This window comes from Zootoca vivipara, chromosome 3, assembly GCF_965207765.1.
Source record: "Zootoca vivipara chromosome 3, rZooViv2.hap1.1, whole genome shotgun sequence".
Lineage (NCBI taxonomy): Eukaryota > Metazoa > Chordata > Lepidosauria > Squamata > Lacertidae > Zootoca > Zootoca vivipara.
Genome location: NC_142586.1, coordinates 60,436,489 through 60,461,959, shown reverse-complemented (window position 1 = coordinate 60,461,959; position 25,471 = coordinate 60,436,489). Strand labels below are relative to the sequence as shown.

General features: G+C 41.6%; 1 protein-coding gene across 5 annotated transcripts in view; it reads right to left on the bottom strand.

Annotated features, from left to right (window-relative positions):
- Window positions 1–20,705: 20,705 nt before the first annotated feature.
- Window positions 20,706–25,471, bottom strand: part of ADGRG6 (adhesion G protein-coupled receptor G6) — a 101,100-nt gene continuing 96,334 nt past the window's right edge. For 4 of the 5 annotated variants that reach the window (XM_035108855.3, XM_035108856.3, XM_088666228.1 and 1 more), the window contains one exon: window positions 20,706–23,535. Coding sequence is in view for 3 of the 5 variants with exons in the window: in XM_035108856.3 (XP_034964747.1) it covers window positions 23,357–23,535 (179 nt within the window). In the remaining 2 variants the exon portion in view is untranslated. The remainder of the gene's footprint in view (window positions 23,536–25,471) is intronic. The other variant, XM_088666229.1, reaches the window with a different exon arrangement.

Sequence of the window (25,471 nt, the reverse complement as noted above, 5' to 3'; positions counted from 1 at the left end):
ATGGACCATAGCACGCCAGGCACTCCTGTCTTGCACTGCCTCACGCAGCTTGGTCAAACTCATGTTCGTAGCTTCGAGAACACTGTCCAACCATCTCGTCCTCTGTTGTCCCCTTCTCTTAGTGCCCTCAATCTTTCCCAACATTTCCAAGGATTCTTCTCTTCTCATGAGGTGGCCAAAGTATTGGAGCCTCAGCTTCACGATCTGTCCTTCCAGTGAGCACTCAGGGCTGATTTCCTTCAGAATGGATAGGTTTGATCTTCATGCAGTCCATGGGACTCTCAAGAGTCTCCTCCAGCACCATAATCCAAAGCATCAATTCTTTGGCGATCAGCCTTCTTTATGGTCCAGCTCTCACTTCCATACATCACTACTGGGAAAACCATAGCTTTAACTATACGGACCTTTGTAGGCAAGGTGATGTCTCTGCTTTTTAAGATGCTGTCTAGGTTTGTCATTGATTTTCTCCCAAGAAGCATGGATCAGAGAAGCTATGAGCTATGCCATGCAGGGCCACCCAAGATGGACAGGTCATAGTGGAGAGTTTTGACTAAACGTGATCCACCTGGAGAAGGAACTGGCAAGCCACTCCGGTATCCCTGCCAAGAAAACTCCATGGACAAAGACAACTGGCATTATCGTTCTAATAACGTTAAAAAGGTCAGTGTAGATTCAGTCCTGGTTCTACACATGCAGTAGAATGTGGTGTTGAGCTCTGATGTGGTAAAAACATGAGTTTACTATTCTTACACACTGCAGATAGGGGATAGGTGGGTTAGGGTTAGGGTTTTTAGGTGCAGGGAGGTGCTTAGTAGATTCAAAAGCAGCATCGTAGACTTGTAGTCCAAACTGGCATAGACAATTGCACCACCTCAAGATTCTCCCAGCATATTCTGCTCAGAGTCACAACCAAATGATGTCAGTTGCTGTCATAACTGAACATTTTTCTGTACGTATCAGACCAAGCCCAAAGTTTTCCCAGGCCTGTTATTAGGTGCATTATCAGCCTTCTGTGTATCCATGGAATGAAATGTGATAATCCCAGATGTCTACTGTTTCCAGTAAAGCTGTAAATCACCCAAATTAGAGACAAAATGATGGAGCCAGGGCTCCTCTCGGAATTCCCATTTTGTTGTTCAGTTTCCATTGACATGTCTCTATTACATTGCTGGTTGCCAAAGCCTGAGTATGTCACTGATAAACAAAGAAACTTGCTAGACAGCAAAAGCAAAGGGTTCCTTTCCCAGAAAGAGGCGAGGCTCCTCATGATCGGGAAATAATGGGGACTGCGTTCGCATCCAACAAAAGGAAGTGCTAAACATCTGCTGCACTTCAGTCTCCTTGGACTCTGGTCAACTCATTAAGCAGCATCCCAAGAAACAACAGAGGACTTTTTTTGGCATTTTTTTTAAAAAAAGGATTAAGTGTTCAACTATCATAATGTTTCAATTTATTTTAAGAGTATCCTTACCCCATGCCATTATTTACACAGCCTTAGAGGTGTACCCCAAAGTGGGTCAAAACACTGAACTAACTCTCAATGTGAAAATGATTGGGATCTATTATAGTCCCATCGAGATGTAGCACAAAGGAACATCTATTTGGGAAAGGAGACGGTCTGAATTCCCAGTGGAAGCAACTTCTAGGTCAAATCTGATCCTAGGTGCCAGGAAAGCTGGACCTGACAGGGCTGCTAAACACTGCAGCATGAATGTGGATCTTGGGACTAGAGTCCTCTGAGTCAGGGAGGAGAGGTAGATCCTAGTGGCTGTGCATGGAATTGTGGAGAAAGCGGAGCACAAAAGCACCCTGTTATCCTAAGGCAAGGCTGTGGGATAACCAGCCTCATATAAGCAAGTCTAATTAACACATGTAGGGGTTAATACCATAGAGTAAGCTGTCATGCCCAGTTTAGCTATGTCCATTTCCCCTCACTTTGTCAGGAACAAGGTAGTCAAGCCCCCAGTCTACCTGAGAAGCTCAACATGTGAAGAGGTTTGACCTAGTTAAGCTTAGCCACATGACTCTCACTGACATTTAGTCACTTTTAGCAGTCCTACAGCGGAAAACTATTGGAACACTTGATTCATAGTTGCTTTTTGGTACATAATGATGGTATTTTCTTCTACAGTCATACCTTGGAAGTTGAATTGAATCTGTTCCGGAAGTCCGTTCGACTTCCAAAACATCCGGAAACCAAAGCACAGCTTTGTTCAAAAACCGGAACACTCACTTCTGGGTTTCAGTCGTTCAGGAGCCGATTTGTTCTGGAGCCAAGGCGTTTGAGATCCAAGGTACGACTGTATTACTGTTACTGTTGTTGCTATATTTTAATTTATTTCCTGATCTTCACTTAAGATCCCCCCAGACAGATCACAACAATTTAAGATGCAACATTAGCAACGATTTTTTTTAAAAAAACCTTGCAATTACAAAGTATGTAGTCACACACAAAATAGGGTTGGTCCTAAAAATATACATCTCAGGCACATTTATGGTCTTTTTAAGATCGTACTGCGGCCCATGAGGCCATCTGGAGTTGGATCATGTAAACAATCACACGGCAATGGCTGCCTATGTCAACTGGAAGGGAGCATAATGTGATCATTCAGCTCATGTCGCTTCTATACAACAAATTGCTCTTAGCAAGCCATGCTAGCTCTGGCTTGAGCTAGTGCAAACTGGCGCTGCTTCATTGATGTCAATGCAGCAAGCACTACCTCGCCATCTGGTCTCACATTTCTATATCTGGATCTTGTACATAGCCTTCTTAAAGCCCCCCTTTATGAGAAGCTCGGGGAGCACTGGGCTGGCCAGAATGAATGCCTGTTGTGTGCCAGACAGGATGCCAACATACCTTTACAGTTCAATTGCTTTTTCTAAGATTGGTGTTAATCTTGGCATCCTAATGGTCTAGCGGAACAAGATTAATGATGAAATCCTGCAACGAAGTGACTTTTTAAATTTTATTAGAAGGCATGTTTATTGGTGGGGAGAAATGCCAAAGGGACAACACTGGAAACAAACCTCCCATTTATCCACAAAACAGGTGTAGCATGGACAGTGGCAGAGCAAGGCTCTCCGATTCAGCCCACTCCTTTTAATAGAAACTGTGATTTAACCTTAGCCAAGGAAGACCTGTTTGGGGAATGGGAAATAGCTGAACTGGCTTTGTAGGTACATGCAAGTTACATGAGGTTTAAAATAGATTTGTAAAAAGGACTAGAAAGTCAAAAACTTTGGTGCTTGTGACAGGCCACACTACCACATTTTTGCCTGGGGCCACAAATTCACAGCCAGGCAACTCGTTGGTTTCAGCAACACTTTCCCTCTCATTTGACTAGTGCAATTCACATGTAACCAGAGGTGCCAAATTCCACACGACATTGCCGGGGGGGGGGGAGCTTGTTGTGTGTGTGTGATGTCACAAGTGCAACACACATATGTGACAGGAGGAGGCCATGAAGACTGGGGAGGCCCTCCTCCACTGGGGGGAGGCCCGGTGGGGCCCTTCACCTGAAGAATGGGGGAGGGGCTCAGCCCCATCCCCATATACTTGTGGGGGGTGGGTGGGCGCTGAGCTGTCCTCAGTCCCATAGAGTTGGCACCTGCACATGTCACTAAGTTTCCTCAGTTCAACCCTTTCTTGGTCCCTAACACAGGCATTCTTCTATTATTCCTGCATTCCCCTTCCAAATCCTGGAATAACAGTCTCATGGGCCAAACTGGGGTGCCTCACAAGACCTCAGGGCCAAACATGTGTGAAGGCAAGGCTACCGCAAATGCAACCTACTATTTTTATGTTATAGAGCAGACCAAACTGATAAGACCTGGAATTGTACATATATGTATAAAGTGGGAGCTGTTTCCTCAATGAACTCTTTGAAGAGTGAAATATTAGCAGTGAAATGCAAGTGCCGGGATAGGTGCTGCTCTGCATTCTCTTTCCCTTATAAGCTTTAGCACATGGAACATGTCAGCAGGCGCTGTCTAGGCTGTTCTCAGATTCCTAGCAGAAGGACAACAAAGGAACTTTTTTCAGCTGGTTCATTTACTTTATGATGAAAAAAGAAGAAGAGAGAGTTGTATTATAAAAGCAGATGTTATGGAAATCTGGCCCTTAAGCAAAACTGGATTTGGTGCAGAAACAGGATTATTCATTGTAAATCTTTTAACCTCCCCTTACGAGTAAAACTGTGTACACTTAAGGATTGTGGTTTTTTTTTTAATAACAAAAAACCAAGTGCTGGTTTTGAATAAGATTAGTGGGAAATAATAGAAGAGAAATAATGACATTTCAGATTTCTGCAGTAGATATATTGAGCAAAACATTGCTCTATTTCTTGTGTGTCTGTTCAACAGAAATATACTCAGTGTAAAACTGACTAATCTGTCATATTCATTCTTGGGACTGTTTCTCTCTCTCTCTCTCTCTCTCTCTCTCTCTCTCTCTCTCTCTCACACACACACACACACACACACACACACACACACACACACACAAATATCACTTGGAGTCATTATGCTTAATTATGGCAGTGTACACTTGATGGCTAATTTGTTATTGTTTAGTCGTTTAGTCTAAACAATAGGACAGATCGTGAAGCTGAGGCTCCAATACTTTGGCCACCTCATGAGAAGAGAAGAATCCTTGGAAAAGACCCTGATGTTGGGAAAGATTGAGGGCACTAGGAGAAGGGGACGTTAGAGGACAAGATGGTTGGACAGTGTTCTCGAAGCTACGAACATGAGTTTGACCAAACTGCGGGAGGCAGTGCAAGACAGGAGTGCCTGGCGTGCTATGGTCCATGGGGTCACGAAGAGTCGGACACGACTAAACGACTAAACAACAACAACAACAACAGTCGTTTAGTCGTGTCCGACTCTTCGTGACCCCATGGACCAGAGCACGCCAGGCACTCCTGTCTTCCACTGCCTCCCGCAGTTTGGTCAAACTCATGTTCGTAGCTTCGAGAACACTGTCCAACCATCTCGTCCTCTGTCGATGGCTAATAGTTTAATATAAAAACTGCCTCCTGTGAAAAGCATTGGGCTATACGATAGTTCTATCTGTTTTTACTTATTTTTCCTTTCACACATGTAAGTAATCTTTTGATATTGCAAGAGATCAAGCGATAAACATGTACATGAAAACAAAGCTCAGTTCTAATTCAGACATTACTTTTTTTCTTTTTGCAAATTCAATAATTACTCTTGAGTTTACATCCATTAAGAAATGCCATTTGTGAATACATGGGCATTCCTCACCAGTCCCATTTACATGTCCTGTACTTGAGACCCACGTTTTTGAAAAGGGTGGCTATTCATACACCATCAAAAAGAGGATAAAAAATGGAAACAGATTTGCTTAGAATTACCCCATGTGGCTTTGTTAAAACCTCTGCATGCCACAGCTATTATCAACTCTCTCATAAGACTCACTAGGATTTTTTTGTATGCAAGCCTACTTGACACAATAAAGGAAAGACTATAGCCCTCTTCAGGCATCCAAAATAACACAGGTGTGCTTAAAGTGAAGATGGAGTAGAGCTAGACCCCACCCCAACATCCCAACATCTGTTTGGTTCCTCTCCAAACCATTGCAGATTAAGTGTGAAGGTCTTAAAGGAGGATTCCACCTCTTTCCATTGAACCATAGCTAGTTTTTTCTCTTGCAATCAGGGAACCCATTGCAATAAGCTGGATGTGGTATGACTTCCCGGCAGTCTTCAGACATCCACATTGTATATTAAAGTTGGGAACAGAGGGGTGGGGCCTTCACACACAGGGATGTTGGAGGAGGCAGGGCTAGGGTTGCCAGACTCAATAGAGGACAGGACTTCTGTGCCTTTAATTGCCCTGCTCTCTTTTGAGTCTGGAAACCTTAAAGAGAAACCGGCAGACCCTTTGTTTAATTCTTTCTAAATGTGCACCTGCTACATATAAATTAGCCGAGGCAAAGTCTATGAAATCTGTGTCCTCTTGTGGAGCTGACCATAGCTGCCAAGTTTTCCCTTTTCTCGCGAGGAAGCCTATTCAGCATAAGGGAAAATCCCTTAAAAAATGGATAACTTGGCAGCTATGGAGCTGACACACTTCCCCTTTTTGGCAATTTGTAACTAGCCATCCTGTTCAGGAATCCTTACACAGAGCTGAGGATGTGGATACGGTGATGAACAGCTAATAGCTTAGTGGTAGGACAACTGCCTTGCATGCAGAGGGTCCCTGGTTCAATCTCCAGCATCTCCTGACTGAGATTCTGGACAGCCACTCGGAGTAGACAATACTGAGCTCGATGGTTTGCCTCAGTATGAGGCAGCTTTTGAGGTTTAAATGACTGTGTGTGTGTGTGTGTGTGTGTGTGTGTGTGTGTGTGTGTGTTGAGAGAGAGAGATTATGTGAGTGTTTGGCATTGCCCACTTTGCATTGAGCCTACATTTGGATGGCAGCCTTGTCAGAAATGCACCCCCACCCCACTTTAAGCAGTCCTCCTGGCCTCAATAACCTTCTCCTTTCAAAATTGCCAAACTTACAAAATGTACATATAAATCATAGAAGTTTATGGAATTCATTACTCCAGTTGAAAAATATTAAGTGTTCCCTGAACGAGATTTTCAAAACTCATTATTAAGCTCTTGTGCTGGATACATGGTATGTGGGTTAGGGTTTTTTTTGTAAGATGACTAGATTTCCTCCAGCGCTGTTCGGTTTTGCCAACATCCTTCCCTCAGAAGAAACAAAGTCAAGGCTAACAAAGATATGTGATTTATATGGACTTCAGGGAGGCCAGGAATGTTTCCAATTTTTAGTTACTTTTATGCTGTCAGTGATGAGAAGACTATGGAGATCTTTAAAGCTTATTGGACTCACGTAGTTTTTGGTCTGCTCACAAATAATTCTTGCCAAAAAGAATCTATTTTTCTAATTGCTTTTCTCTTCTGCTGACATATGGATTTAAAATATATAAATAATAATAATAATAATTGGAAGGCATAATTAGGAAGGATTAGGTCAGAATGATACTAGCCTGACAGTGAAAGCTCTGATCAAATGGTGCCCACATGTAAATGTTTCCAGACAATTGGTAATCATGCCAATAAGCTGTTTGGCAGAGGAGGGAGGGAACAGCTAATCATGGGGGGCACTTTCCATGAACCCCTTCAGAAGCTTTACTCCCCTTGGACTATTTCACAGGGCCAATGTTGAACAGGGGGGAAAACCAAAAAAAATTCCTTCAGTAGCACCTTAAAGACCAACTAAGTTTATATTTTGGTATGAGCTTTCGTGTGCATGCACACTTCTTCAGATACACTAGAAACAGAAGTGTCAGACCCTATATATATACAGAGGGTGGTGGGGGTGGGTGGGAATGGGAGATGGGCTGATGGGAGTGGTAAACCTGTAGATGGGTGTTAATGGCTGCTGATGGCTGCAATTAGTCCTGGGCTGAGGTGCTAAAGAAAGCTTGATCATGCATAATGAGATAAGAATCCGATATCTCTATTCATCCCAGGTGCTTCCATGGTTTTAAGCTTGGTAATGATTTCCAATTCAGCAACTTCCCTTTCCAGTCTGTTCCTGAAATTTCTCTGTAATAAAACTGCTGCTTTGAGATCTTGTATAGAATGTCCTGGGAGATTGAAGTGTTCTCCTACTGGTTTTTCAGTCTTATGGTTCCTGATGTCAGATTTATGTCCATTTATCCTTTGGCGTAGGGTTTGGCCTGTTTGTCCAATATAGAGAGCTGAAGGGCACCGTTGGCATTTGATGGCATACACAATGTTAGAAGATGAGCAATTAAATAGTCCTGAGATGGTATGTTGGATGTTGTTGGGGCCAGTAATGATGTTGTCCGGGTGTATGTGGCAGCAAAGTTGGCATCTGGGTTTATTGCAGGCTCTGGTACCAGTGTCCATGTTAAGTCTGGTGGTTGTATTATTGTGGGTGAGGAGTTGTTTAAGATTGGGTGGCTGTCTGTAGGCAATGAAAGGTCTTCCTCCCAGAGCTTGAGAAAGGGAGCTGTCATTGTCCAGGAGAGGCTGTAGATCTCTGATGATGCGTTGTACTGTTTTAACTTGGGAGCTGTATGTGATGACTAGTGGTGTTCTGTTATTTTCTTTTTTGGGTCTGTCTTGCAGCAGGTTCTCCCTAGGTATCAGTCTGGCTCTGTTGATCTGTTGTTTAACTTCATCAGGTGGATATTTTAGTTCTAAAAAGGTTTGCTGTAGATCTCTTAGGTGAGATTCTCTGTCTGTAGAGTTGGAACAGATACGGTTGTAACGTAGGGCCTGGCTGTATACGATGGATTGTTTGGTATGTTTGGGATGGTAGCTAGAAGCATGTAGATATGTTTGTCGGTCAGTTGGTTTTCTGTATAAGGTGGTGTCTATACGTCCATCCTGTATTTTTATAGTAGTGTCCAAAAAATGTATTTCTTGCATAGATTGGTTCATTGTTAGGTTGATGGTGGGGTGAAAGTCATTGAACGTCTGGTGGAAGGTTTCCAGGGTCTGTTGTCCATGTGTCCAGATAATAAAAATATCGTCAATGTATCGTAGGTACAAGAGAGGTTTGAGTGGGTAGGTGTCTAGGAAACGATGTTCTAAATCTGCCATGAAGATGTTGGCATACTGTGGGGCCATGCGGGTGCCCATGGCTGTGCCGCTGATCTGGAGGAACAGGTCATCACCAAATTTGAAGTGGTTGTGGGTAAGGACAAAGTGGCAGAGTTTGGTAGCAAAGTCCGCTGTGGTTTTATCTGAAATGGTGTTCCTTATGGCTTGTAAACCATCATTGTGTGGGATACACAATGAAGGGGGGAAAACCTTTATCCATTTGGAGTGAGGGAATTGCAATCTTGTGTGCCAAGATTCCAGTTTGTGGCTCATTGCAAAAATTCTTTCAGAGCCCACACCGACAACTTTGGTTTGCACCAGCCTTCCCCACCCTGATGCAGTCCAGATGTTTTGGACTACAACTCCCATCAGCCTCGGTCAACATGACCATGATCAGAGATTTGTAATCCAAAACATCAGGAGGGCACAAGGATGGGGAATCCTGGATTGTGCAACCTAATCTCAAGGGGAAATTAGAGTGCACACGCCATAGGTGATATTCTCATATCACCAAGCCATAGTTTGACATTATGTCCAAATAGAATCTATATCTGCACACTCTATCTCACACACACTCAGTTTCAGGTCAAGAAGTGTGGAGTACTCGTCATGAACATCCATGCATGAGCCAGCTTTAAATTTGGCTCAGTTCAGAAAGCGGTTGTAATAAATGGCTAGCATCTGTCATCAGACCAAGTCCCTTCTCAATGAGGGACTGAAATAAAGGCAGCACAGCCACTGCCTACTTACTTGGGTGAAACCTGCTTGTTAGATGAATAACACTCCCATGCCACATATCTGCCTAGCCATCAAATAAATATATAACGAACTGAATCTTTCCCCCTGTCCTAGTGTGAATTTTTCTGTACAAGCCAAGAGAGATCTGATGGAAAATCCAAGGGGTCTGAATCAGTACCGCCACCTTGCCAGTAAATGGCATGCCATTTATTTGGGTTGGCAGACTCATTAAGGAGGATACCATCTGGGAGCGATTTATTTTCCCGAAGCAAAAGTGACTGGAGGAAAACATAAGATATGAAAAAAGCCAGATAATCCTGTTGAAAGAGAAGGGAGGAAGAAAAATATTTTGTAAAAATAACTTTCCTTAGAAGAATCCAAAATGAGGTTTCCAGCGCAGTGTGGATTTATGCAGACCTGCCCTTGAAATGTAAGAAAATTACAGACCATTCATTAAGTAAGACAGGAAGGATTCACAAACTTGAATGAGGACACCAGGCAGGCACTTAAAAGTTGGCTTTCCCTCCTTACTGGATTTTAATAAATGATCAATGAAGAAAAAAGGGAGGGGGGGTTTCAATTCCACAGCTCACACAGCCCAGTAATGTGTTGGCATGTCTCTTAATATTTCCAAGGGACTGCCAGGAATGCAACTGAAAACGGAGGTCAGAACCACAGAAATAGCACCTGAATCCATTCCACTGTGTTGCTATAGTGCTTTATCCAGATTAGTTTCAGGCCATGTGAAGGACATTTCTTCAGGAAGGGTGATTTCTTCTCTAAATTAAAAACTTACTTTTGGAACGTTTATTGAAGTCCTTTTTACTGATATGATTAATGGCTTCACCTAAAAACTAGGAGAAAGCTTTTAACTTCCCAAGATTGAATTTGTGAATCAAGTTAGAATCTCTCTATTTCTGAAACATCTCTTGCCTTTCAATCCAGAATGCTACATATGTTCCAATGTCACTCCTAAATGGAGAATAGTGCCCATTCATTTCAATGGAAGGAACCCATCTGCACATGTGATGGAAATGGGCATGTGGATTGATTAATTGCCTTGAAATGAAAGGGATTCTATTGTAGCAGGCATTAAAACTGTTACACCTACAGCAGATTACTTGAATGAGATACTAATATTTAAGTGGTAAGTTCTGGTGGTAAGAATTTGCCACCATAAGTTATACATTGTATTTGTATTAGCTGAAATGATAAATAATATACTTAGAGATTTCCTTTCTGCTGAAAAATCACAATATCAGAGTTAGAATTGGGTTCACAGTATCATGCATGGAAAGAGAACTTAGTATCCTTCAATAAACTAAATGATGAAACCATTAAACATATCAGCAAAATTAAAACCACAAAAGAGTTTAAAGAATTGTTTAAACTTAAACCATTCTTTTCAAAAACATTCATCTTGCCATGAAATCTACCTTTTATTTCATATTGCCTTGCTGCCTTAATTACTAGCAATGTACCAGAAACCAGGGAACAACCACATTATTTAAGGTGGGGAAACACAAATTTTAAATTATACCTCTGACCAGCCAAAAACATTATTTTTTCATTTTGAAATGAAGGGAGCTCTTTTACCACAGCTGAGCACACAAATCAGCAGGAACATAGTATTGCAGAAGAGGCCTAGTTTCCTTCAGTACAGATATACACACTATCTTTTGAGTGCCTCTTTCTGTGGCTGGAAACATCTTTGGGAATTCTAGTTCTGTGAAAATGGGGCTGTGTTTTTGTTGGGTGGATACTACACCCACCCACCCACACCTACCCACACCCACACACCATGATGGGTGCCAACAAGCCCATCCATTCTGGATATTAATGGGCCTGGACTGAGACGTGTAGACTCAGCCCACCCCCATGGTCATGTTATCCATGAGGCACTGTTAGGAAGTGAGTTTATGGCCAGCTGCAGAATTGCTGGATGGTGAGGCAGCAGCATCAAGGGATGCCTTCAAATGATTGAAAGATGTGCTGGTATAGCAGGAAGAGGCTCCACGGAAAAGTGAGTGAAATGGTTAAAGCCAGCTGAGACAACTATGTCTATTGTCATGACAACTTGCCTGCAAGTAGACAAGAACATGGCGCGTTTGTACCTCTAAAATAGGGATATGGAAGATGTGGCTCTCCAGATGTTGCTAGACTACAACTCCCATCAACCCTCCCAACATCACCTTTGGCCATGCTGACTGGGGCTGATGAGAATTAGAGCCCAGCAGCATTGGGTCATATGTTCTCCCCCATCCCCAGCTCTGAAATAAGCCACTCTCTTACCAGTCATTAAAGAATGCACATTTACTTTCAGATTTGAAAGTTTAATCTTATTGCACAATAGGTTTATAGGATCTACTGCCTTAATAGTACTAAACATCAATCGAATTTGCTAATACTTTGCAAAATAAGGCAATGCTATGTTCTTTACTTCTCAGCTTTTATATATGTACTCAGGGTACAAGTAACTTGCATGAAGATTTTGAGCATGCCATATAGCTGTGCCTCTTAATTTCTTTGCTGTCTGGTGGAAATTCTATTTTTAACATTGCTAATATATTTTCTTGGAACTGAGAGCTCATCTGTGCTCCCAAATAAGGCTAGGAGGGGGTGCGGGATAGGGAGAAGGCAATTTCTGTTTTATGAGTACTTTTGCGAATTGGTATTTGCTCCACCAGTCACTGGAAATGTTCATTTTGATTCAGTGCTATACAGGAATGGTACATTTCAGTAATTGGCCAGCTGGGACTCAACTTCATTCAGCTAAGATTCTAGAACTAGTGCACAAAAATGAATGGTTGGTGAATTTAAAGTGTGTTCATTTCCAATTATCTAAAAAGCCACATGCTCATAAGGTAACATGAAGTACAGCATCTCTGAGACTACAATATGGCAGCCATTCAGAATACTTGATGAAATACCCCATAACATCATGAAATCTCTGCCTATAGAAAGCTAGTTGACAGGGGCAAGGGAACGGGATTCATTGTCTCCCAGACATTCTAGCTTACTATATCCAAGGAATTTACTATTGTATATACAATTCTGGGGGGATTGCCATTTGGTGTTTCTGGATTATACCATAATAAGAAACAAAAACAATACCCCACCCCACACAGAGTGTAAAAGGCCATAGATTGCTTAGTTAGCCAAAGGCCTGGGAGAAGAGGAACATTTTTGCCTGGTGGCTATTGGTGTATAATGAAGGCACCAGCTGAACCTCCCTGGGGAGAGCATTCCACAAATGCAGAGCCACTGCAGAAAAGGCCAGTTTTTGTGTTGCCACTCTCCAGACCTCTGACAGGGGAGGCACAGGAAGAAGTGCCTCTTCCTGCCCAGTTGTCCAGAGTGTGGCCTGTCACATGGGTTGGGCTAGTGACATGTTGGGACAGCCCTGTGGTTGTTATGGCAGCCATGATGTCCTGAGCCTTGGCATGGATGTTGAAGTCCTCCAGAACCAGCAGTCTGGGAGTCCTCAACACCACCTCCGAAACCAGCTCTGTCAGCCCAGACAGGGAGACTGCTGGGCAGCAAGGCAGGAAATAAACTAGCAAAATCCCTAACCTGCCTGATTGCCCAACACCAGGAACACACACTCTAGATTCCCCCTCAACTAGGCAGAGAGCCTGGAGAGAGAGATGGAATCTCTATAGACCACAGCAACTCCCCCTCCCTGATCAAGTCTGCTCTGATTCTGCACTGAGTAGCCAGTTGGGCACAGCTGGGTGAGACCAACTGTACCCTGCTCATCCACCCAGATCTCAGTGATGCAGAACAGATCAGCCTCCTGATCCATAATCAGATATTGGATGAGGAAGGTCTCACTCAGAGTGGACCTGATATTCAGCAACAGCAGCCACAGACCCAAGCCACAGATCCAAGCTCTCTTTTAAAAAGTTAGCAAGGGCCTGATCTTGTCTCTGCAGAAAATACAGCAGACCTGGGACCCACATTTTTTGAAGAATCATGACAACTGTAGTTGCAATTAAATGTAAATTAGATTTACACAACACCAACAGCCATAACCATCAAAATAACCTCATCTTTAGACAATAGACTGTATTATAGTTTAGTGCAGTAGCTAAGAGAATGAGCTAGAAATTCCTTGTTCACATCTCATTTCAGCCTTGAGTGCACTTTTTATAATTCAAATGTTTCCAGTGCCTTTCACTGATCTAAATTGATCAGAGCAGTAGGCACACAAGGAGGAACTGAGTAGTGCAATTCAGAGGCAGCCCAGAAAGAACTCTGCTCTGGCTACTTCCTAAAAGCTAATTGAAAGGCCTTAAGCAAAGATTTCCCCCTCCACATGCAACATGGGAATTAAGGGGCATATTCATCTAAGTAGTTGTGGAAGTGAGTACATGGACTTCACTCCATGCCCCACCTTCAGAACTGCTCTGGAGGGTTGGGCGAGCCCCCAGTACAGCTGATGGGGGATGATTGTACTGTTTGGTCCAGCAGCACAAGCATTTCTGCTTGCCCATCTCCTTGGTCCTAGGATGAATACTACCCTGTAATATTGAGGCTTGCTTCAAGGTTTGCTGTATGCCCAATGCATTCAACACTTGCCAGGTGCTTTATTATTGCACTGTTAGCCTCACCTGTTTCAGAGGAGATCTAAAATAGAAACCAATGTCCAAATATTATCACTTCCTTCAGAACAATAAACTTCTACCCATTCCTGATTTTTCCAGTAAGTTTTAAAAGGTGGGTTGAAACCACCACTTTTTACACCCTGCCCTCCCTCCACATAGTCCTTGAGGAAAAACTATAGCTAATATTCGATTCAGGATTAACACCAGTCTTGTGCTTAGCATCATAGTCCAACTCCCTGCAATGTAGGAATATTTTGCCCAACCTGGGGCTCAAACCCACAGTCCTGAGATGGTATGCCGAGATGGTACACCCGAGTCTCATACCATCTGAGCTATCAATTCGCCTTATTATTTCCACATATGGGATGCAGTTCTAACATAGCAAAATACTACTAGAAGCTAAAGTGCAGCAGGGTGTGTGTGTGTGTGTGTGTGTGTGTGTGTGTTCCCACCTGTAAATGTGAATCAACCTCCGTTTGGGGTGGCTGTTTAGGAATAACAGAGCATTTTGAGTCTGGGCTGTCTTGATTACTTTGAATTTGCCTCTATTACTATGGTCTTTTCCTAATAGGCTGCCTTGTGGGAGTCAGGAACTTCCCCAAATTATTTCATGCTTATCAATGACTGGTAATGCTTTTCTGAACAGTCAGTTTACCTGCAGACCTGGGGCAATCTTCAGCAAATGCATATATTTTGTGAGAAACAGCCAGCTTTCAAATTTGGAGAGGAGTGGAGAATTTAACTGGAGGTCAGCTAAACTGGGGTGACCTCTTGGACAGGTCTCTCTGTGTGTGTAGAATAAGTAGATTTGCCTCTACTGTGCTCTTCTAATCTTTATAATTCAAGCAAATATTACAAAGGCATCATGGAAGTCCCTAATGCTTTCTCAGTTGGTGGAAAATAATGCTGGTGTTGCTGCACCTGGAACTTTTTGCTGCTTGCAGAAGTGAGGCAAGCTAGATAGAAGTTTGGTTCAAGCCACTTCAGAGCCACTCTCATGATTACCAGCGATTACCTGGATGGACAGGGTGGAGGTGAGGGACAGGCTATGCAGACTGAATTAGCTCTGCCAGTGTGTGTCTGCACAGCCCCGACTCAGCACCACTCTGCCTAGGTAAGCTGCAGCAATACTGGTGTCAGGAAGGTGGCTCCGTGCCACTAGTGCATGTGGCAGAACTGAATGCTACTGGAGTTCTCTTTCACACATTAAAGACAAAAATCCTTGGTCTGAGAGAGGGCATGTTTCCAGTGGCAGCCAGGACTGCAACTATGCTTGCTGAAAGCAAGCTGGCTTTACTAGATTTACAAATACAAAACCCTGAAAGAAAGAAAAAAACATAACCAAAGACTCTGAACAAATTACCTCATGCTTTTTTTTTCTTTTTACTTCAGGGAAAATCCCTTTCCAACTCCAGATGTGAATGAAGAAGAAGAGGAGTCTGCCAAGCCTTCCCACATGTTGGTTCAAGCTATCCAGCTGTGGCCTACAGCCTCAAAGGAAAGAGGGCAAGCCTAACATCTCTGAGGTAAATGCTTTGCATTATATGTTTAGGTATGTCTTGTATGCATAAAGGAAGGCATTGTCGCTTTGAAAATTGAAGCTCACTTTCAGACTGGATGCAATGCTCAAGTTTTATTATTATCCCTTCACTCAAAATGGCCGGTTTCCAAGAGAGTTGTCTACATGGGAAGCACCTGCCACGTTCTCATTCCCGTCTCTTTTGCCAGTGCTCTTTCTCTCACGAGCATGCTGATGTGCTCCTTGGTTTCTGGCAGGCAGGTTTCCTTTTAAACTGGCAGATTGAGAAACTGCCATGTTTTGATGGCGTATTCTGAGCAAAGTTGTATCTCTGTGCTGTGGGATGATGTCAGCCCCAGCAGCCTCTCTATCAAACACAGTGGAGACAGTGTAATCTGAGTGGAATGGCTCTATAGTGACACAGACAACTGTCTAAATGTAGAATAGATGAAGCCTTGGCTTTTGTTTGTGCCCATGAAGATGTGGTCCAGATGTTGGGTCTCCTACAGTTTGATGGAGCTTAACTAAAAATCTGATTGTGAGAGTAATGATTAATTCAGCCTTTAAAGAATCAGCCAAACAAGAAAATACATCTCTGTGGTTTTTTAAATATTTGGCACCAGGCATAGACTTTCATTTTCAATGCAAATTTTAAATGGAGGATAAAGCTGTCAGTGGCTATTAATCATGATGTTTATAAGAAGATAAGAGGCAACACGCCTCTGCATACCAGTTTTTGGGTTATAACATTTGCACTCTTGTCCTGTGGGCTTTTCTGGGACACCTGGCTGGCCAGTAGATAGTCCTTAGGAACAGCTGTGCTGGATCAGAACAATGTTCTAAAAATGAGCAGGAACTGCTATCAGGTTGGGGTTTTTTATGTTTTGAAAGCATTTAGTGAAGTTCCGTCTTTCAGGATTTTTTAAGAATGTTGTGAATATTTTGTTGTGGAAATATGTGTCTTTATACTTTAGGGAAATGAGCCTTGAGGATTTCTTTCTCTTTCAAATTCCCCCAAAGTGTTCTAAGGTTGTAAATTGCCCCATGATCTTTGGATGAAGGGCGGTCTACAATTTATATATATATATATATATATATATATATATATATATATATATATATATATATATGGGAAGACCCCACATGTAATTCAAGAAGGAAGCAGCAGCAGGAGTCATAAAAAATGCTGCCTAAGGTGGTAAAAGAGTCAGGGAAGCAAAAGCATAGCACAGACTAGAAAAGGGAGCAAGACTCTTCACACTCTGAAAGTTTAGGTGCTACTAAGAGGGGGGGAAAAAACCCTGGTGCATCTCTAATACAAACCCCCACATGTTGTTAAGATTTATATACCACTTTTTGGCTGAAAGAGGAGAATAGCATATCGATAGCATAGAAAGATGAGATGAATGAACAAGGAATCAATCAAAACAGTATAATGAATGAATGAACAAGGAATCAATCAAAACAGTATAAAAATTCAGTCTGCTTCCAGTCACACTGAATTACACATTTGTGATATGCACTTAACAATCTTAACATGCACACAGCTCCTTAGCAATTCCACTCAGGAGCCAGATTAATCTCCCCATCCTTTTGCTCACCTATGAGCGTGCCCCTTCACAACCAGCCAGCCATGGAGAATGCCCTCAACTCCATCACATGACATCTAATGACATCTTAACACAAAGTTGATCAAATTTTCAAATTGGAAGTAAAATTTCAGTATCAATACTTGCAGTTTCAACATGAGAATTTTGGGCACATTTTTGTAATATCCCAGAATTGCTTTCTCAGCTGGTCTATTTCAGCAGTCACATCTCTCAGCAATGCTTAGATGTTTATACCCTTTTCTTCTATGTTTCCATCAAGTTCCCAATAAACTCAGTTTCTAGCCCAGGAGGGAATAATTCCAGCCCAGCTTTTTACCTCTTTGGAGTCTCCCAGATTGCCACATTTTAGTTTTTCGCTTGGGCTTTGGCATGTGGTGGAGACTAGGAAGATAATGAAGTGGCTCTGTTGTAGAAAGGAATAAACACACTATGATCATCTGAATGGTGTGTGTTCTATATGGCATGAAATGAGTGAGGTGAGTTATCGCAATGTTGAAAACCAGATATCGCTTAGCCCTTGCACACATTGTGATTCGCGATATATTGCCAGCTCAAATATGAAACAATTATCACAATGTGAACTTCAAACCAGTTTTGGACGACATATTGTTATATTGCCCAGCCCTAGTAGCTATGCACAGTGCTGCTGATTGGTTGGTCCCTGTGATGTCACCAATAAATCTCCCTCTCCATCCCTTGAGCAGTTTTTGCGTTCTAAAGGGACCCATGACTATTAGGTCCAGTCGTGAACGACTCTGGAGTTGCGGTGCTCATCTCGCTTTACTGGCCGAGGGAACTGGCGTACAGCTTCCAGGTCATGTGGCCAGCATGACTAACCTGATTCTGGTGAACCAGAGCAGTGCACGGAAACGCTGTTTACCTTCCTGCCGGAGCGGTACCTATTTATCTACTTGCACTTTGACATGCTTTCAAACTGCTAGGTTGGCAGGAGCTGGGACCAAACAACGGGCGCTCACCCCGTCGCGGGGATTCAAACCGCCGACCTTCTGATCAGCAAGCCCTAGGCTCAGTGGTTTAGACCACAGCACCACCCGCGTCCCTGTTCTAAATAGAGTTCCCTCTAAATAAACAACTAAGGTGATGGATATGTGCACTCATGCAGCACTTTAAAAAATAACAAAGCCTTCATTAGGGGGTGGAGAGAGATGCTACCCAACAGCTGAGCATGTATTCAGTTGCTGGTATACTTATCTGTCATGTCAGCTGTGAAGCTGGGCTTACCCCATGAGTAAAACCCCCATGGAGTTTCCATTTTTATCTTAACACCTGTACCCATGAAAGCAGTAATTTAAAGTGTTCTACTGGTACCCTCAAATATCCAAACTCACACAAATAGCTACAAATCCCCAAATATGCATTGAGTTAAAATTTGCTGTATGTTGTGGTGGACATTTATTTAATAACCAAATTTACAGTTCGTATGTGAATCTTCCTAACAATGTAACTTACAGTTACATAAAGAAAATAAACACATCTTGATGAATGTTTTGATGCTTTACAAACAACAGTGCCATGCTGCCCTCTGATGGATAGTTTCAGGCAAGACAGCCAACTGGGCTTCAATAGAATTCCTTCACTCTACCCTGAAAGGAGCATGTTGGGACCTACTGCAATGCAGGAATAGTCACACAGCCAATGGTTAAAAATAGTTAATCATACTGTGATTCTGAACCAGGAGTAGGAAGGAATAAATTTCTAAATACCAACAAAATTTCCTGAATAGGCAACACCCTACCCCCAAATTTTAGTTCCATTTGGGAAGAAATAAATGCTTAAATTCTTTTGAAGAAAGTAGAAACATAAGGAAATTTATTATGAAGGGCTCTTCAGACAAGTCATGGATGAAGTGGAGGTGTATCCATATTATTGGTTCTTAAGAACCAATAGCAACGTAATAATTGCCTCGGTGCATCGAAGTCCCACCTATTCCAGCACCTGGAGAGGAATTCAACAGTGCTAAGCAGATTGCTCTGTGAGCATTTCTGCTTGCCTGATGGAATTGTCTGTCTTCTTCCCCAGTGTGCTGCTCCAGGACATCTTCTGACCCTTCCCCATGACAATTTGGGTGCATTGCCCCCCCCATTACGCTTATAGAAGTGGTTGGGCTCACCTGGGCTCCAATAGTGGCCATCCAGGGGCATCTGAAAGGCTCACAATAGGTGTTAAGGTTATGACCATTCCCTGGTTGCTCTTCAGATTCTGGTATGAACCAGAATGATAATTCTGCATTCCCACACTGCACTGGCAATTCCATGTGCACCAAGTTGTTTGAGTCCAGATGTACTAAGTGGACTTGAACATGGATGGGTCTATGCCTATGGATACTGGAAATAATTCAGCATGTATGCATAACATTGTACTAGGGTGTCCACTTGAATATGTTGTCCATTTGCACATTGGATTCACACTTGAACATCTATCCCAATGTGCATCCCCATTCTAGCCAACTAGGTATAGAGCAAGTGATCAGTCCTACTTGTCTTCCTTACCACTGAGGGCATGCCCTTTTCTTCTTCATCATCCATTTCAGTTCCCATTTCAATTCCTCCTTCAAATGGGGGGGGGATCACCAAAAGGTCAAAATTCCCCAAGTGTGCCTCTGGCACTTTGCTTCAACACTAGTCTCAAACCCTGTAGCTCCAAGGCTCTGTTCTATACTGACCTACTGTATAGGAAGCTCTTCCCCAAATCCGATTCTCATTGCCTTTTTGCTTCATCATTTCATCACTTCCTATATCTGTGTACCTGTCCCACATCTCAATTTTGCCCATGGTGCAATACATGATTTCCTTCTTGGATCTGACATCCATTCATCACTCTCTGTCCTTATCTTTTTGCAGTGAGGTAGAATGCAATAATCAACACATTCCTATAGATTTTTTTGTTGGTATCTTCATTTTTGGAACTTATTAAGATACAATGTGGAAATTGTTCAATTTGGGTGTGCACTTTTTGATGCGTTTTATTTTCAACTTGAGACACTCTTTGTTTTATTTATAATTATGTATTTCCCCCCATGTTGTAAGCCACCTTGAGCAGGGCTTTAACTATGGAAAGGCAGCATACAAATAAAATGATGGCTGTATGATAAAATGATGGATGTATGAGTTTGGGGAGAAAAATGAAATTCATCTACCCAAACATGTCTCACTCATAGTGGGACAAGCTGTGTCCTGCTTCTATCTAACGTAAAGATGGTATGAGCCCATTCTGAAAGTTATATACTCTAATGAAACAAAGTTCAGTACTGTATTGATATTTCTTTCAGTGCTAAGATCTACCACTGTAGTGATGTCAGAATCCCAGAGCTTGCAGGGGGAAATCTGTAGTTGCATCTTCAGATCTCAATGCTAAATATGAAACTGTGCATGCTCAGAGTATTTCTTTTTTCAAAAACCAGGGCTGGGCTGGAAAATGTAACAAATGCTTGTTTCTCATAGATCTTAATGTCATTATGTATTGTGCCTTTCTCCATCTCACTGTTACATGAATGTTGCTAATGAAGAAATAAACTTCCAGTACTCAGGATTAATAGGTTATTCCCCAGAGTTTTATGGAACAATTTCTCTGCTCAGTTGCAAAGAAACAAAGCCACTCACAGCTTTAATTTTTTTTTAATTATTTGGAGTACTAACAAATTGAATGCTTTAAAAAGTATTTCTGCTTTTGGCCAGACTTTAAGTCCACCTCACTAGTGCTTAATGACTAGTATTTGAAGTTACACCACTGCTTCCCTCAAACTGCTAGCAATATCATACACAATATACTTTTCATGTAGAAAATACAAAACATATATATGCATATTTGAGATGATTTTTTTCTCTCCCTCTCTTGTGGAAAGATGCATTTAACAGTTGCATATAATCACAGACAAAGCCAGTATGCAGCTAACACTATGCTGACATATTTTAAAACCTCAAAAAATAAATAATTATATACAAGAGAGGTGATGCTTTGTCAACAAGACAACCAAAGATTTACAATGGGGGGGAAAACAGTATTTGAAAATGTATAAGTGAAATAAGACAGTTTAAGATTACTACATGGTAGTAAAAGCAAAGGATATGCTTAATTTAGTGAAAATATAGGCAAACCATACATTAATCTGTTGGTCAGACAATACCTAGGACTCAGGAAAATTCTACTTTTTCATCTTACTGAACTATGGTATTTTATTAATTTTAATTCACAAGCATTTCTATTCTCTTATTTTCCCTTTAAAAACAATTATATAAAAGAAATCTCACACTAAAGCTACTTTCTGGAAGCCATTAAGAAAGTCTTATACAAATTTGGTCAATGCTCAGATACAAATTGTTCTTCTCCATGGAGAAGCCATTCAACCCCATTAGATTATTGTCATTGGGAATTAATTCATTCACATTTTGAGGAGAAACACTTGGCTTAGCTGTTTAATTGTAAATAGGACCTAAGCAGTTTCTAATTCAAGTGACCTCCGTGTAACAAAATCCTAATTCTTAAATATATGTGATGCAGTAGAACAGTGTTGTAATTAACCGTAAAATATTTGAAATGATATTAACATAGCTGCCAAGTTTTCCCTTTTCTCACGAGGAAGCCTATTCAGCATAAGGGAATTTCCCTTTAAAAAAAAGGGAGAACTTGACAGCTATTGATATTAAGAGTAAGCACTCAAATTGCTGTTGTACTGCATACCTACGAATAGCAGCACCATATAATATGAGGGGAAATCTATGATTGGTCACTTGTAGGAACAGCGATCCTATACAAACTTACCTGAAGTGAGTCAAACTGTACTGGTGCTGAACAGTGATAACATTGGGGTTTTGCCTCTAATTTTTATTGCATTTGGCGAGTTCCTTTCTTAACCCCAAATTTTATCTAAATGAAAAATGGAATGTATATATTTACAGTTAATATTACTAGATAATTTCCAAGAATTAAGCATACTGATTCCAGTGGATCTAGGCATGATTGTTACAGCCATGAGTTGTAATTCAAAGCACTTTATAAAAATGTAGGGAAGTAAAAATGTGAATGGTAGTGTTGATCAGGAGGATGGTTTGAGCATAGCTGCCAAGTTTTCCCTTTTCTCGCGAGGAAGCCTATTCAGCATAAGGGAAAATCCCTGTAAAAAAGGGATAACTTGGCAGCTATGGGTTTGACTGCTTTAGTGGAAGGAAATAATGAAACAGAAAACGTGAATGAGAGCACTTCAACTGTGTTGGTGGATTGAAACACCTTAGTACACACGAAGTACGCTTATGTGCAATCCATCTTTTACATTTCCATGTGCATATGAGCAGTGTGTGTAAATGTGAACAGATTAACAACCATACGTTCCAATACTCTGCTGTGCACAAAGAGTTTCCCCATCTAATAGCTCTATTACTTCAGTAGGCCATGGGATAGCACTGAGTTTCTCTTAATGTTGGAATCATTTGGGAAAGTGTCCATTCATATTCCAACCAGGAGTTCTCATGTATGTAAGGAGCTCTGAGATTAAGGCAAACTATGTGAAATTTCATCCATTGTAGTAACAATAAAGATTTACATTTAGTGCTTGGCATGCAAACCTTCTCATTTGATAATAGATTAGGAAGGTGATCTATTGTTGGACCAAATTCCTTTGGGTCCAGGACTATGCAAACTTTCAAGTTAGCAAAATTATTCATTAAGCACCTCTAAAGGCAAAGAAGCTCTTCCCCACTTTTGCCATCCGCAAAGCTATAAATATGGCCCAGACTTTGCAAGCAAGATTCAGGGTATCTTATCTGAATAGTTTGGCTTTGTGACTTTAGGCACAAGCATTCATTAATTCGCCAATAATAGGCTTTCTCCAAGGGGGGGGGGATATCTAAAAAAATTGCACTAAACATCCAAGAAGGAATTAAAAATATATAATATCTATATTTTCAAATAAAAGCAAATATAAAAAGTCAGAAATTTGGGGTTTTTAGGGTCTTCTTAATTTTTGCAATGATACAGATGGGGTCAACATATAACTAATACGCCACTGGGGAAAGACAGAAGTTTGACAAGTGTCCTGATGCAGAAGTGTCAGCGTGACTATTGTGTAAGTGAAGACATTAATCAGATGTTATATTTCCTAAACGAGGACAACTGTTTTTTTCCGCTGAAGTTGCTAGACAAACAATAACTGGATAAAGCACAAGACTTTGGTATTTTTTCCTCGTTCTGTAATCAAGTCCTTATTCATTCTTAATCTTCATGCTGTTTGTTGAATTTTATTGTTCCAGAAATTCAGAACTTTGTGCTGTGGCTCAAGGAGTCTGACATGATGATGTTTTTGTAGAAGTTGTCTGAGTGAGTACTGTAGTATCCCTTCACTTTGTCAATAACCTGATGAACCGGGATGATTGATGTCTGCTCTGTGTCCACTTGGACATATTTTGGCGAATGCTTGTCAAGAAAAACATTGTCTAACAAAAAGGAAGAGAATCCGTTAGTCAGTAACATTATTTTCTAACTGCATAGTTATCCACCCTCAGGCAATCCCCTAGTATGCACATTCATAGATACATTAAACTTCTATTTTTTTATTTCTTAAGAAATGTTCTGAATAATATGCCTTTGTGTAATTTATATTGTAGTATGAATTCACTTCTGTTGTTCATTTTCCACAGCTGGAAAACTAGCTTGAATTTTCAGTCCTTGGTTGAACCTAGCTCTTTATTATTTCTGTGCTGATTTATACATGATCTCAGCTTTAATACGAGTGTTGCACTAAATACCCTCCAGTGAACTTTTATGGTACAAAAATGAGGGTAAGGGGAGAATTCAGGGACCAATATGCTTTTCCTTCTTTTTCACACCTGCTCACTAGCATTCACTTCTGGGTGCTTCCACACTAGACATTTAGTGTGGAATTACCATGCTTCAATCACTCACTTTTTACACAGCATCTACACAAAGCAGCCATCCAGTCATTATCATCCTGTGATTCTTTTGTCTTTTCTCAGACCTCAGAAAGCCTCAACATTTTTCATGATAACCGCAAAGTAGCTCCATCTCCATAGGAGCAGATGCACTTGGTGCTACTCTTTTTTGACATGCACAGTGATGTGTCAGATAGATGAACCTAACACAATCCAACTCGTATTTACTATAACCTTTGCAGTGTGCAGCATTTTATCACTCTGTTTGCTGTAACACTATCATGCATACTAATCATGTTGCTGACATGGTGGCGACTGGAAAGTTTTGTTGTTGTTTTGAATATTTTAACACTCGAAGTAATGTTTTCAAAATTATACCCAGGAAAACATTTTAGCAACATTTTAGCAACTAGATTAAGCAAAGTAAGACCTAAGAGGGTACCTGCTACAATGTATACTGAACTTCAAATGGCATCTGAGGTAATCTGCACCTCCTGTTTCTCCACTCACAGCAGCCACGTTATGCTCACTGGTGTGGACAGAACAGTGGGATGTTCACATAGAAGAAGTGCAACACTCTAGGGAGTGTGGCAAGTCAATTGCAATTCCAAGTGTAGCTTACTACAGAAGTGATTGGGTAGTGCTAGGAGTGACTCACATGGACGCAGCTACCCTCTCAGCTGCTACTTCAGCCCAATTCCCGCCCCCTCTTCTTGCTCCTGTAATTGTGATCCCAGACAGCTGGGGCTCACGTTGTAAATGCAATGATGCCACGTAATTAGATATGGCTACACAGTTCAGAAAGAGGAAAATGCTATTATTTTTAGTCCAACCTAACTTTCTCTAGATTGTACTCTTATGGATGGGGAATATGTAGGCATTCAGACTTTGCTGGACTCCAACTCCCATTAGCTCTGGTCAACATGGCTAATCAGGGATGGGTGGAGCCGTAGTCCAGCAACTGCAGGTGGGTCACAGGTTCTGCAGTCTAGTATAAGGGCCTCATTAAACTGGAATGGAGGGATAACCCTTGTTTTCTGTTCCTTTGTGAATGCAGACTGTGCCTCTCCACTGAAATGAATTCCAGACTCTTCAGCTGCTCTGTGGACATGTATTGCCTGCAGGTATACAGGTGAGGATGAAACTACATGCTAAAGTAGATTTGCATCTGCCACTGAAAGTTGTAGCCCAGTGTGAAGGTTCACCGCTGCAATTTGCAGCATCGTACATCTTGCATTGTTACACTGTGATGATGTGTGTTATTGTAATCTGTGCATTAGTAGGTGTCAGTGAAATGCACACATCATGACTCGGAGACACCAACATCTAAAAAAGAGGTGCCTATGTCAAAACATGATGACTAGAGATTCTTACGGAATCTGATACTTGCAGATTCTAACACGAATCGAACTGATCCCGCACCATCCAGAATAAAGAGTGGGTCAGAACTTAGTTTTTCACTGGCTTCTGTGCTTCCTGA